A 13,957-nucleotide genomic window follows, 5' to 3' on the forward strand; every position below is an offset into this window, starting at 1 on the left:
TAGTAACTCTTGATAAAACAGTAGAGCCTTTAGGTTGGAATGGATTATAGTATGGATTATGGATGACCTATATTACGGATTGTGTGTAACCTACTGCAACCTTTTTTTCTTTTTTTTCCGGATCCCTATTAGCTGATGCCAATGGCGACAGCTAGTCTTACTGGGGTCCGACACATCACGAAAAAGACATAACAGACAAAAGACTTTACCATTTACATACATTTAAAAACATTAACATGTAGTGTGCGTGTGTGTACATCTATCAGTTACACATACATGTCAGTACACACAACAAGTAGGTCACATGGGGGAGAGGCGTTGTGCCATGAGGTGTTGCTTTATTTGTTTTTTGAAACCTGATATCTACCTTGACATTTTGTATGGCTAGTTGCCTTAGTGCCAAAAGGAAGTGATGCTCTCTTACAAAACACACTTTCATAATATTCACTATCACTTGACTTAGCCAGATTAGGCTACAGCTAGTAATAACAACAACGATAGGAGATGTGTTCTTACACTAAATAATGATAACCCGATGAGAACTAGTCGTGTTGATACATCAACACAAAAATGTAACACTGTGTCTCTTTTTTGGACAATGGTGTCTCTGTTTCGTTTAGTGCCATAATCAGTGGTGTAAAGCACTTAAGTAAAAGTACTTTAAAGTACTACTTAAGTTGTTTTTGGGGGTACCTGTACTTTACTATTTATATTTTTGACTACTTTTACTTCACTACATTCCTAAAGAAAATAATGTACTTTTTACTCCATACATTTTCCCTGACACCCAAAAGTACTCTTTACATTTTGAATGCTCAGCAGGACAAACATTTTTTCAAATTCACAAGAATCAAGAGAACATCCCTGGTCATTCATACTGCCTACTGTGTTGGAGTGTGCCCCTGGCTATCCGTGAATAAAAAATAAATTGTGCCATCTGATTTGCTTAATGAAAGCAATTTGAAATGATTTATACTTTTACTTTTGATACTTAAGTATATTTTTGCAATTACATTTACTTTTGATACTTAAGTATATTTAAAACCAAATACTTTTAGACTTTTACTCAAGTAGTATTTTACTGGGTGACTTACACTTTTAATTGAGTTATTTTTTATTACGGTATCTTTACTTTTACTCAAGTCTGACAATTTAGTACTTTTTCCACCACTGGCCGTGATAAAATATTCTCGTTCCTGTTTCAGCTCATACTGAAACTAATAAAAAGTATAGATTGAAAAGAGTGTCCTGTGACAATCCATTTGTTGAGCAATGTTCAACACTGGTAAGTTGAACCATTACGATAGTACAAATGTTAGCAAAATGTGTTTGTAGTAAATATCTGTGTATGTATCGGGTTAACCACTGTGCATGTTATGATGATGATTTTAATGGGTTAATTGCCTAATTTACCATAAAGCATTATTGTATTGAATACCATATGATAGCCTGAAAATGAAACGCACAAAAAACATTTAATAAATAAGATATTTATTTAAATAGATTAAGAATACATCATTCAACATTTTTGTCCAACACAAGCACTTTTAAATACTGTAGAGAACTACCCATGAAATGACAACACTTTTTAAAGCAGAATCTAACCATGTCTGCTATGGGACAAACTTCAACGTCTGTTGATGTAACAAGTATCATATCATGTAAACAGTTTTCCGAACTTCAGAATGAAAGGTAACACTCTCGTTTACAGCACCTCCATAGCCCCCCCCCCCCGGGGTAAATACCCCATATCCATTTGAAATAATATAGTTTGGTAATTGGAGTCATGAAATTGGCTAATCTAAAAGGTTATCAATCTCATGCTCTATCCCTTGAAATAAATGTATGCTGCAATACACAATTGTAGAAACTACAAAGTCACCATACATACAGTGCATAAAAATACTAGAATGAATTATATTCCATGTTAATTGCATTGATCATATTAAGTAGCACTACCAACTCATAACAATTTAAGTACAGATATAAATCCATAGTATTTACCTGGTTATCATTGGGCAGGAAATCAGTGTATAGGGAAGAGTAGCCAATACAACTAACACACCCTCATTCTATCTCCCATTAATATAGGCACTTTTCAAATACATTTACAAAGAAAATACTGTGAGGTGAAATCAAGAGTTAAACTTGGCCAAATTATGATAATATAAATAATGTTAAATGAAAAAAGTAGATACAATTATGAGAGAGAGACTTATTTATAGAACCAGAAAATCCACAACATCCACTTTGTGTAATACTTGAAAACAGACCAGCTGTTCGAAATGGAGGAGCGACCCAATCTCCATTCATTGTTAAAGGCCCTGTGTTTTTCCTGTGTTTTATATCGTATTGTACAACAGCTGATGAAACTAACACTGTAAAAGTAAATCAAATGTGATCAGTGTTCTTTCCTGATAGTTGCTGGTTGAAAATACAATCTACACAGGACCTTCTAATCAGCAGGTTTGCATGGCTGGGAGTTCCCACTGGGCAAAAACTTGTTGAATCAAAGTTATTTGTAAAAAATTCAATGTGATGACGTTGAATCAACTTAAAAAACTTTTAAAGTCATCAATGTAAAGGAATTTCTTTCTTTTTTACCCACCTTTTAACCTAAACCCATGACACAGTGAAATGTTTAGTTGATTTCACGTTGAATTCACATTAGTTGACAACTCAACAAAATGTAAATCAAAACTAGACATTGAACTGATGTCAGTACCCAGTGGGTTTCAGCTTTCCGAAAGAGTTCCAAACCTCTCTGCCAATAACAGCTAGTTTTCGATTTTGCCCTCCCCATTCAGACAGCCTTAGCTAAATTCTTGCTTGAGAAATAGTTTTTCGCTAAGAAGCAATTTTTGCCCATTTAAATGGAAATCTATCACAGTGAGGTACTTAATTGTTACCCAGAAATGATTTGATATTGGTATAAAAACGGCTGCATTGGGCCTTTTAATGTAATCACATAGATTGTGGGGTAACTTTGATGTACAGCAAAGGCCAATAAAACAACAGTCTACAGCCACCCCCAAAAAATGCCTTTCGTGAACTAACATTCGCACTTGACCTTTTCCCCTCTTACTAGTTCTGACTTTGCTGACTAGCTACTTTGTTTAGGAAACATTTACTTACTGGGATAAGTGGTTGTCCCACATAGCTATCTTAAGATGTATCGATACGTTGCTCTGGATAAGAGCATCTGTTAAATGAATAAAATATAAAATGTCTGAGTCAAGGCCATCCACTGTAAAAATCTGTGTCAGGTAATCCAATAGGATGCCTACTAGGGGGGAAATCTTTGTGACGTCCAACTCTGGTCACACTGGGTCATATTCATCAGTGCACACACTAGCAAAGCGTTTACCAACAGAAAATGAAAATTAACGTTTCTTATTGGACAAGTTCAGGTAGTCCCTCCCTGTTTCAGTCGGTTTTCTTCCATTTGGTGACTAGTTAATACGACTCTGGCTGAAAAGGGACGATTTCTATACATATTTTTTTGTGAACAGATAATTAGTGGGTACATACTCCCTAGACTTGGAATATTATAAATATACCTTTCCCCACATTGAGTAGAACATTTTCCATTAGTTGACACATAACCATGAACAGTAGGAGCCAACTAGACCTAGATCGATTAGTTTAACACTAAACCGATACCTTCAAATCTTCGAATCCCTCAACAGATTGGTCTTTCAACAGCAAAATAATGTACAACAAATGTTTCACTTGCATGTCTTCAGTTAACCCATACCATTTAACAAAGCACTACTCACAGAGCACCACAAAGACCACCTTATACCAATCCATTACACTGTTTTCTGTTTGGATGCAGTGACAGTACAGATCGGACACTTGAAGCCTCCAGACATCTATGGTTTATCTTTGCAAAAATTCTGTTTGTTGCATCAAGTGAGGTGGCAAAAGTTTTAGTGGTAGCACCATAGACTGAATGACTAAGGGTTCGTCCCGAAATGGCACCCTATTTCCACTATATAGGGAATAGGGTGCAATTAAAGATGCACATTAGTGTGTGGGGGTTCAGTCTTCAAGCTTCCCGCAATGCTGAAGCTCTATATGATGACAGGGGGTTTCTGCCTGTTCTGGCAACCCCACCCTGAGCTGGGAGTGTTGCTGGACACCGTCTGCCTCCTTCTCCCTCAAGAACCTTTCTAACCTGTCCATGTAGGATGGCCGCCGGGGTAGGAGGAAATAGTGCGTGGCGCTGGCTTTCCTCCCATCCTCCATGATGGGCACGATACAGGGGGAGCGTGGGCCCACCAAGGGCCCAGTGGTCCCCTCCCTATGCTGCTTTTGTGGCCTCTGGAGGACCTTGCTGACATATTTGGGGTTGGGGGCGAAACTCTGCGTAGGGGGCATCACCCCATTCACGTATATAGGGAGGCTCTTGGGACTAGGGGTGCAACAGGCGCCACAAGGGGGCGCTATCGGTTCCCTGGGAGGGACTTTGGGAGGCTTGTCTTGGTCCTCGGTGACAGACCAACGGTGGCAGTTGGCAGTCTTGGAGGGGCGTGGGGGGATGGGGATGCGGGGAGGAACTTCAGGCTTGTCCAGCTGGGGGTGGCCCCTGTAGCTGCCATGGTGGTGGTGGTGAAGGTGGCATGACTGGCGCAGGCCAGAGGGCTTGAAGGAGCTTGCAGGGCCCGAGTGGGAGCGCCGCAGCTTGGACCATTGGGGCCGATCGGGTTGCTTGCTAGAGATGTCCCTCGCCGCTACCACCACGGCCCCTGGCCCTCTCTGTCCCCCAAACTGGGCCTGCTGCTCCTGGGTTCCACTTTGGGCTCCACCATTAGCCGAGCCGCTAGCCCCGGGGGGCCCCTCAAGGTAGGCATAGTTGACCTGGCCACAGCCCCTGAAGCTGCGTCGTCCAGTGGCTCCATAGTGGAGGGCCAGGGCCTTCGTGGAGCAGCGCTGGGGGAGTAGGTGCTGCCTCTCGTCGATGAAGAATTCCACCTCGCTGTCCGCCGCCTCATCTGAGGAGTTATCCTCTGGGTCAGGGAGAGGGGGCAGGGGCTTGGGGCCGCAGGACGGACCCTGCTCGTAAACTGATAGTCTCTGGAAGGAGGGGACCACCTGGTCCCCCTCAGGAGGGCGGGGCATAGTGGAGTGAGAGGTCAAGGGATGGCTGCTAGAGTACAGTGGATGGTGGGGCTGGGGCATCTTGTCTGTAAAGACAGCAAATAGAGAGAACATTCAACATAACTTGAATGATAGAGTCATATTTGCTATACAGAATGAATCTGATGTTTTTAATACTCACAATTTACAGTCAAATTAAAAGAGAATGAGCAAAGGAGAAACATTAATTTATTGAACATGGAAAATAGAAAACAGAAACATTTTAGCCTTAGGATTATATTATCTTCACTCTTATCTCCTCCCACAAAACAACAGATTTGAGCCAAATTTATTCAACAAYAGTGTACAATACACAACCACTACATATAAATGATACAAAGAGCATCAATTTCCATCACAAGGAAGGAGTGTCCTCCACAGACAGACCACTTTCTGAGAGGAAGCTCTGCTCTCTGTAAAACATCAGCCACAACAACACCCAGATTAGTTGACGAATAATTTATCAGCGACGCAAGTGACAATCTTCAAGAAGCTTCCCATAACCTTCTGGAGCTTCCTGAACAACATCCTCCAATGAAAACATCCGATTCTGATTCCGCCACAGAGCTCAGGGACAGCCAGTGACCAGACAGCGAGAGATAGCCTTCTTCCTTTCTCTCTGCCCCAGCCCTCCCTCTCTCCCATCCCCGAGCCCAGTGTAGACTACAGCAGACCTGGGTCCAAGCAGTATTTATTTTCTTTCAAATACTTTAGGTGAACTTGATTTAGCTTTTAGCTGACCTGGCATAATGGAACCAAACCCCTCCTACATTTCCGCTTTTGGGACTATTCCATTGTTGCCATTATGCTTGGCAAAGCTCAAGAAAACAAACTACTATTTCAATCTAGGTCTGATCAGCCTCAATTCAACTCTAGGCTCAATCAAATCTACAATCCAGTATTAACGCAGTGGCAAATAAAATTAAAATTCCATTTGTCGAACAACACAACAGAACAGCTTTGGATCAGAAACAATCCTAGGTAGACACTGCCACAAGTGGAAGGGTCACATTTTCTAAATAAGACACATGGCATGTCCACAGTAGGAAGTACTTTGTAAACAAAGACACTGGGGAAATGTGCGTTTACACACGCAGCCCAATTCTGATCTTTTGCCCAATTATTGGCAAAATAGCTGATCTGATTGGTGGAAAAATATCAGAATTGGGATGCTTGTGTAAACACAGCCTCAGACTGGTTGAATTGAATTGTTTTTGCTAGTGCAAAAATATTGCAAATRTCTGCCGCAAAAGTATTTCACTCACTGTCAAAGGCCTGGGACACTGTGTGGTGTTGGTGATGCTCTCTCAAGTTGTGTTCCATTGCGTCGTCAGCATCCAGGCTAAAGCACAGGCTGAAACACAATGACACACAGAAGAATGCTTGAATTGAACACTTGGCCATGTAGATAGTAGATACAGTATGTAGACTGGTCCTACACTTGTCATTGTGGCTGTAATGTCATGCATTATGTATGCATTAAGCTTGAGTCCGAATTCTAACTTTAGACAACTGCACGTAATTCAAATGAACTCAAAGAGAAGTCAATGCAGGATTTTTGTGAGAGTTGGGCGCGAGTTAGGATTCGTCCTTCAGTAACATGATTGCACTAAACCCATTCTCACTTTGTGCAATAACCATACTATGTGTGTCAATATTTGACAAGCATCAATATAACAATATCGATCACACAATTTGAATGAATGATTTTTTKTTWTTTTWTTGTTTTTATTGCAACAATAACAATATTACACATCAATACAGGGACATTCCTGTGAATACAATGAAGTTACAACTGATTATCAAGTATTTCTGAACTACATGTTACATTGTTTTAATAATGAAATGTTTATCAACTACTAATAATTCCTTAAAGTGTACCTTATTGTAAAGTGTTACCCACTCACCTGTTTGTGCCATGTGGCTGTCCCCAGTATGCCTTGTTTCGGGCCATGCTGTGACAGAGACTGGGGGAAGGCAGGCTGCTCCTAACAGACATGTAGATGTAGATCCATAGAGCACCCAGTCCTCACAGAGACACTGTCCATCTGCTTACTGCAGTCCAGCCAACCAGTAGTTGTCATCCTGTCTCCTTGTTAGGTGCTGGCATACCTGAATAAGAGAGTGAGAGCGAGAGAGAACGAACGAGAGACAGAAAGGGCACGAGAGAGGGAAAGAAACAGAGAGAGAGAGGAAAAGAGAGAGGGTAAGAGAAAGATAGTGAGAAGAAATAAGCAAACATTCAAGTGTTCATCAACTATGTTGCTAACCATTTTGCTAACCATTTATTTCACAGGCCTGTTTCAGCTTCCGTTTGCCTGGTATTTTTGCCTGGTATTTTTGCCTTGTACACAACAGGTAAGCTACCTGGTACTAAATACATAGTGGGCCTTGTTATAATAAATCCAGTCAACAACAAAGTAATTATTAAACTATGTACTTTCCATTTGACAACATAATTTCTCTGAAAACACCAAATAAATTACCAATAAAATGTAATCATAACCTCTTACCCCTTTAACCATAACCTGACCACTACACTCCTTGTACCAGCGGTTGCTTTGCCTTGCTTTACTGAGCTAAGCCTGTCATGTGTGTCTCTCCTTTGTAGATCCAGCTCAAAGAGCCTGACTGAGTCTGACTGAGGCATGGAGTTGCATTGCACAACCTCTGGGTCAACAGTGGGCAGGCCTAAGCACTTTCTCCACTCCTTCTTCCCCTCCCAGGCCTGTGAAGCTGTGCTCTGCTCTCTGTACTCTGTAGTCATTCTTATTGCAGCGCTGCAGCGTAGGCCCACACCAAGGGGCCACAACAGAGCCCTTTCAACAGAGGCCATTGTGCAACAAGCTCCTGTGACGCTGGAATGACAAACACTCCCAGTGTGACAGTGCGCCAACACTCACCGAATGTGCGAAAAGTTCCTCACACATTTACATACAAGCGTGCACACAAACGTACACACGCACACACACACACAGTAAAGACCTACTTGGTTAGGAGGAGAGCGCCACTGGCAAACAGTTCAAGTACTTTCCATATGTCATATGAAAAAAGTGATTGTCTCCGATACCACAGAGATCAACATGTTTTTTTCAGAGCTGTACAGCCAGGTGTTCTTGTCAACTTTTTTCTTTGAACATAGTCTTCATACTACCCAGGAAAAAAGGTTCAATTCCAAGTTCAAAACACTGACAGCTGACAACAACAATATCGATAATGACAAGTCCACTGGGGAGGAAGACTGGACAAAGTGTCACCACATGCTACACAACAACCTGGGCCCTTTCCTTGCGCCACGAACGGGTCATGGTCTTGCGAAAAGCTGCTCTTTATGTAAACMAGTGTCAGTGTGACAAAATGGGATTTGAACTATAACTGTAATGGTGAAAAGTTGGTTAACGTGTGGTGTGGGAAGCTTATGCATATACCATCCATGGAACGCTCTCTAGACAAGACWTAACATTTATGTACCTTCAAGTACAAGAAACAACCTTCTGCGTAATTTATGTCAAGAGAGAGCTCAGAGATGCAAGAAACCAAACAATAAGGAATTCTACCGGCAAATAACTCAGTGGTCATGAATGGGGCCACTCTGGGCCATGAATGGCCCTTTGTGTTTTGGCTGTGCGGAGAGAGGCCTGCGAATCCCAACGAACTCTCCCATGAGGTCAGGCCAGAGACATGCCATGGAAACATCCAGGGATGGCAGAGGTGTGTGAGAGAGAGAGATTCCTGGTGAGATTATGACCCGCCATTGGCATCTAGAGATCCGTTTGAGGAAGAGGAAACTAACCTAAAACACAGTTAGCACTAAGCCCATTAGAAGAGATATGTGTTTATCGTTTATCAGGGGCTGTATGATAAGGGGGGGGGGGTTGTAAACATTACACCATTGATAGGCCTCTCACTCTTACCCCTTGAAACAGGTGTAAATTATGCTATTCATCACATCAAGCTTCTCTGGCGTTCAGCCATTTGTGGACTATTGCCCAAATTAAGGTTGACAGCAAAGAAAAAAGTGAAGAACGGTGATAACKTGTGCAATATTACACCAATATAAACTATATTTTAAGACGGAGTAACTCACTTCTGATAGTMCTTAGTTTTAGGCTTGAATACGAATAACACCACCTATCTCAATTTGATCARACTACTTCATACTATTTTCTCTTTTCATAGAGCCCATATTGCAATTAGGCCTACATTATTGTGATTTGTTTTATAACGTGGCAAAAGAGCAAAGAAAAGAAAAATCAAGGTAATAAAGACACAAATATATATTTAAACATAACCAGAATATGGCACTATAATATTATATTTGGCCTGGCCTAGCCTAATATAATAGGCTTATTATTATCATGGCGTATTACAGGTCAATAGCAACATTCTTATTATGCATTTCTGTCAAACGTATATGTGATGAAATACAATTATTTTGTCACTGTCAAATGTTCCCAAACCGGGCAACTATACCTGCTCTACCTGTGCAACAGGCAAAGAAGCACAAACAGAAAACACACCCTGTCCGGCAGACTCTCCCAGCTGACCGGTGACTCAGGTGCGAATCATTTCCCAAATAGAGGCCCTCTACATTATTCCATTACTGTGTTCAAGTCAAGTTTATTTGTCATATGCACAGGATACACATGGTAGRCGACACAGTAGGCTACAATTAAACGCTTAATCGCTTATTTCCGACAATAATATTAAGATATAACTTTTTTTTAAATAAGCCTGTTGGTCTAATAATCTTCTCATTCACAAATAGGCTAGTGTCTGTTATTGACACAATATTTTCATTCCAGTCGCAGCAGGCTTTAACATAGTAGSTCCTAGGTTAAAACAGCCTATTTAATTGTAATATTGTGCTACTATACTGTCATTGTAAATGAATTTAGTAGGCTACTTACCATCAAAGTAGGCTGCTGTGTAGTAGAGGTTTCGTAGTATAGTAGCTCCTTCGATTTCTAGCAGGTCTATCCAGTTATTGGCCGACTGCTGACGACAACAAAACTTGCACGTGCTATATCTTTTCCGACAACATTCGCTCGGGAAATTAATTTGCTCACAGAAACGCGGTTTCTCTATCTTTTTATAAGCATGGGTCAACGCTTGAACATTTGCTCCACCCGTGCCTTGCTCTTAAAGTGACCAGTTCTTATTTCCAGTTACTTGTAACGTTATCTATCCTCTCTCTTTGAACTATCTCCAATACAGCACTGTTCCGAGGTGTAAAGACAGGCTACCACCCAGAATACTCTGACATAGTAACCTGTCCGACTTCTGACACCAATTGGACACTTCTTACACCAGCATAGCAAAGGAGGGCGGGGATTCTTGGAACAAACATTTAAACCCAACAGGAGRGGTTCGATTATCTGGTGAGGACAGTACAGTAAATACTGGTCAACTGGACATGACATGTTAATAACACTGACGTGTTAAACAGTTCCAGAGTAATTAGGCTACAGTTTAAGAAGTAGTTTTCGATTATACCAATTTATATTAACATTTATTTCTGTCAGTGGGGGACGAGGTGTTGCTGACTGTAGATACTATCACCATTCACCAACTTTGTTTACCACCGCATGAGGTCCAGATTTAGATTTGATTGGGAACCCAATTAGCCAACGCCAAAGGCAGCATTCTYGAAGTAGGGGTRCTGAGGGTGCTGCTTCATTTGAAAGAAATTGGCAAAATTAYGTAAATTAAGTATTTCTGTATTTTAGTCACAATACAGTTGCACATTTTTCTAAAAACATGTTTTCACTTTGTCATTATGGTGTATTGTGTGTAGATGGGTGAGGGGAAAAAACATACATTTAATYCAWTTTGAATTCAGRCTGTAACACAACAAAATGTGGAATAAGTCAAAGGGTATGAATACTTTCTGAAGGCACTGTACCTATACATATGCCTTATCTAGGTTTACTAGGTCAGACGTGGAGAGGAGTTGTGTTGTGAGGTGTTGTTTTAATTGTTTTTTAAAGAAAATGTTGCTGTATGCTTGGATAATTTGAGATGGAAGGGAGTTCCAAATGATCATAGCTCTATATCAGGGTTCCCTAACTGGTGCCCGCAGGTTGAAATTTGGCCCATGGGCGATTTTATTTGGTCCCCCCAAGTTTCCTGGACATAAATGACTGCAAGAACACCAGCATATCAGCTCTAAGTGATTTTCATTTTGAAAATCTGTTCCAAAGTATTCCCATGCATTATAGAGAGATATATGTGATCGTTTGAAATTATTGTTTTCGTCAAATATTACATCTGTTTGGGCTTCTTGTGGACTACAAATTATTATATATAATTATGTTCCGGCCCCCTGACCATCCGCTCAAGAAAGAATCGGCCTGCGGCTGAATCTAGATGAGGATCCTTACTCTATATAATACTGTGCATTGCGTTTCCTTGAATTACCAGATGGACATTGATGAAGTGAAGTTCTATTGCACGTCAGATAACAATGTGAGGGTGTGGGGACCCAAGAGCGTGTGTGGGTGGAAGTTCACGGGCGAGTGTGTGGGTGGCTTTGGGCGAGTGTGTGTGAATAAGTGTTTACATGACAAGTACAGTACAATGTTTCTGATCCATAAAGATACAGTGGAAGGGCCATGTGAGCAGGTTGGAGACCTCTGTCTGAACTAACTTGTCTGTTGTTGTGACCAATATATAATATCCATGAACTTTGTTCTACCAAACCAAACACACACACACACACACACTACCCACCTAACCCTTCACCCTTCCTTTAGGCCAAGAGTTTGATGTGTTGACATCATAGAGACAGGAACTGCCATATAAGGACATGTCTGACTGCACCTGCAGCCAGGCTGCAGAGGAACAGAGGGGCTCTACAGTATATAGATCCACTGCAAATGCTCCAGCAGCACAACAGTTTTACAGCAGAATCATCTGGTGGTTTGACAGTTTGAAGTGTGAAATAGACATGTCCTGTCTATCTGTGTCAGTTCTCACTAATGTCACACAGTATTTATTTAATCAATTGATCACTAGTCACTTTAAATAATGCCACTTTAAATAATGTTTACATATCTTATATTACTCATCTCATATGTATATACTGTATTTTATACCATCTATTGCATCTTGACTATGCCGCTCGGCCATCGCTCATCCATATATTTATATGTACATATTCTTATTCCATCCCTTTACATTTGTGTGTATAAGGTAGTTGTTGTGGAATTACTGCACTGTCGGAACTAGAAGCACAAGCATTTCGCTACACTAACCATGTCTATGTTGCCTATAACATTTGATTTGATTTGAGTAACTTTCATCTTTGCGACCTCCACGTCAATTGGGCTTCTTTCTACCAAGCTTTCTGCTGGGATAATTCAAGCAGGGGAATAACATGATTAATTTCCTAATAAAACAACCAGTACGCTGGTTATTACCCAGCGGGTGACGTTTGGAAGTTTTGTTCATGTATTTTTAGCAACCAGTAAAAAATATTTTTGGGACTTGTAAACTAGTTTTGTGGTTGAGAAGACGTCATATAACAGATTACAACCAACTGATCTCTGTTATAACCAGGTATCTTGTCTTTTTTCATTACAAGATAAAGATGTTATTGGAAAGACGTTATATTTTGGTTGTTATCAGTCAAATAACCATATAACAACCAGATAAGTTAATAAGTTAATAACAAACATTTCTTATACAACCATTACACAACCTGACCATAAAAAGATGTCATAATGACGTCATCATTGCAACCGTTTTTGCCCACTGGAGAGAGCACTCAATGCCTAAATACAACTTAACTATTCTCTAAGGCTTGGCTGGATTCAATCAATTAAACTGGCACTGATGTCAAACTGCACTCTGGAAAAATGCCTGTTTTCATGTCATGTGCCATTAAAATGTAAGATTATATCAAGGTAACTATTGGCGAATAGAAATTGTTGGAAGTAATATGAAGTCACTTTGATTTTAATCAACAATTTTTTGCAGAACATTTTTCCATGCAGTTTTGATTGAATTTTAGCCTAAGTCTTTAATCATCTCATGGATCTTGAGGTCCACTTAGTGAGAGGACATTAACAGACATGCATGATATATGGCTTGGTCCTCTCCCCCTGTTCCCCCCTACTGCAGTTTCTAACAATGGGCCATTCCACTGAGAGCTCTGTGGGTTGTAGCTACATTATGGGGTGGGCCCAACTGAACTCCCACAGGGGGAGGTCGAGTCACTTCCTGCTTTGAGACCTCTGTCCCTCACATCTGTTTGTGCCATGCAGATCCCCCATTTGCAACTTCCTCGGCTCCATCTCCATCAAAGTCTTATGATGGATAGATTGCCGTGAAGAAATCTTCAAGCTCTTTGACTTCAAACAGTTGGTCTGAACTGTTTGAAGTCAAAGAGACGTTTTTTAGGTTTTTTAGCAATAAAGCTCAACATGAAATCAAGAATCTGTACATTGTATGAATGTTGAATGTTCATTCTCTTACTGGCTGGCAGTTAGCCATGCTGACATGTGTAGGAGGTGAAATATCCCAGCTGTCTTGATTAAAGGTGTTCAACTGTACACATCCATTCTGGTAAATACATTGTGTAGGCTTGGCTTCATTACATCATGTCAAGAGGAGTTTCCTTATAGAGAAACCACCTATGAACAAACATGACATAACAATTACATTTCCAGGACAGGACTTTATATGACTGGGATGAACTTTGAATTGAACTATAAATGATGTTTAAGTAATGTCCTTGAATCTGATTGTAAAAGTAAAGTTCTAATGCAGTAATTAAGAATTAATACAGTTAGTGCTGTTAAGAGAAATACAT

General features: G+C 40.6%; 1 protein-coding gene and 1 long non-coding RNA gene across 2 annotated transcripts; one reads left to right on the plus strand and one right to left on the minus strand.

Annotated features, from left to right (window-relative positions):
• Positions 1–1,474: 1,474 nt before the first annotated feature.
• Positions 1,475–10,396, minus strand: LOC111966338 (ERBB receptor feedback inhibitor 1). The gene is made up of 4 exons (XM_023990895.2): positions 10,053–10,396; positions 7,050–7,254; positions 6,408–6,496; positions 1,475–5,189 (listed from the first exon to the last, which is right to left on the minus strand). The coding sequence occupies exons 2-4, from the start codon at positions 7,139–7,141 to the stop codon at positions 4,045–4,047; spliced, it is 1,326 nt and encodes a 441-aa protein (XP_023846663.1). The 5' UTR covers positions 7,142–7,254; positions 10,053–10,396; the 3' UTR covers positions 1,475–4,044.
• Positions 7,249–7,839, plus strand: LOC139028032 (uncharacterized). Its single transcript, XR_011480173.1, has 3 exons — positions 7,249–7,348; positions 7,439–7,500; positions 7,754–7,839. It is a non-coding gene; the product is annotated as an uncharacterized lncRNA (long non-coding RNA).
• Positions 10,397–13,957: the final 3,561 nt, after the last annotated feature.

Source organism: Salvelinus sp. IW2-2015, linkage group LG7 (genome assembly GCF_002910315.2).
Source record: "Salvelinus sp. IW2-2015 linkage group LG7, ASM291031v2, whole genome shotgun sequence".
Taxonomy (NCBI): domain Eukaryota; kingdom Metazoa; phylum Chordata; class Actinopteri; order Salmoniformes; family Salmonidae; genus Salvelinus; species Salvelinus sp. IW2-2015.

Excerpts from the sequence above, each read along its gene's own strand:
- LOC111966338 (XM_023990895.2), bottom strand. The coding sequence starts at position 7,141 with ATGTCTGTTAGGAGCAGCCTGCCTTCCCCCAGTCTCTGTCACAGCATG. Across the intron at positions 6,497-7,049 it reads CAGCCACATGGCACAAACAG|CCTGTGCTTTAGCCTGGATG; the intron begins GTGAGTGGGTAA and ends ATTGTGTTTCAG. Across the intron at positions 5,190-6,407 it reads AGTGTCCCAGGCCTTTGACA|ACAAGATGCCCCAGCCCCAC; the intron begins GTGAGTGAAATA and ends CTGTCTTTACAG.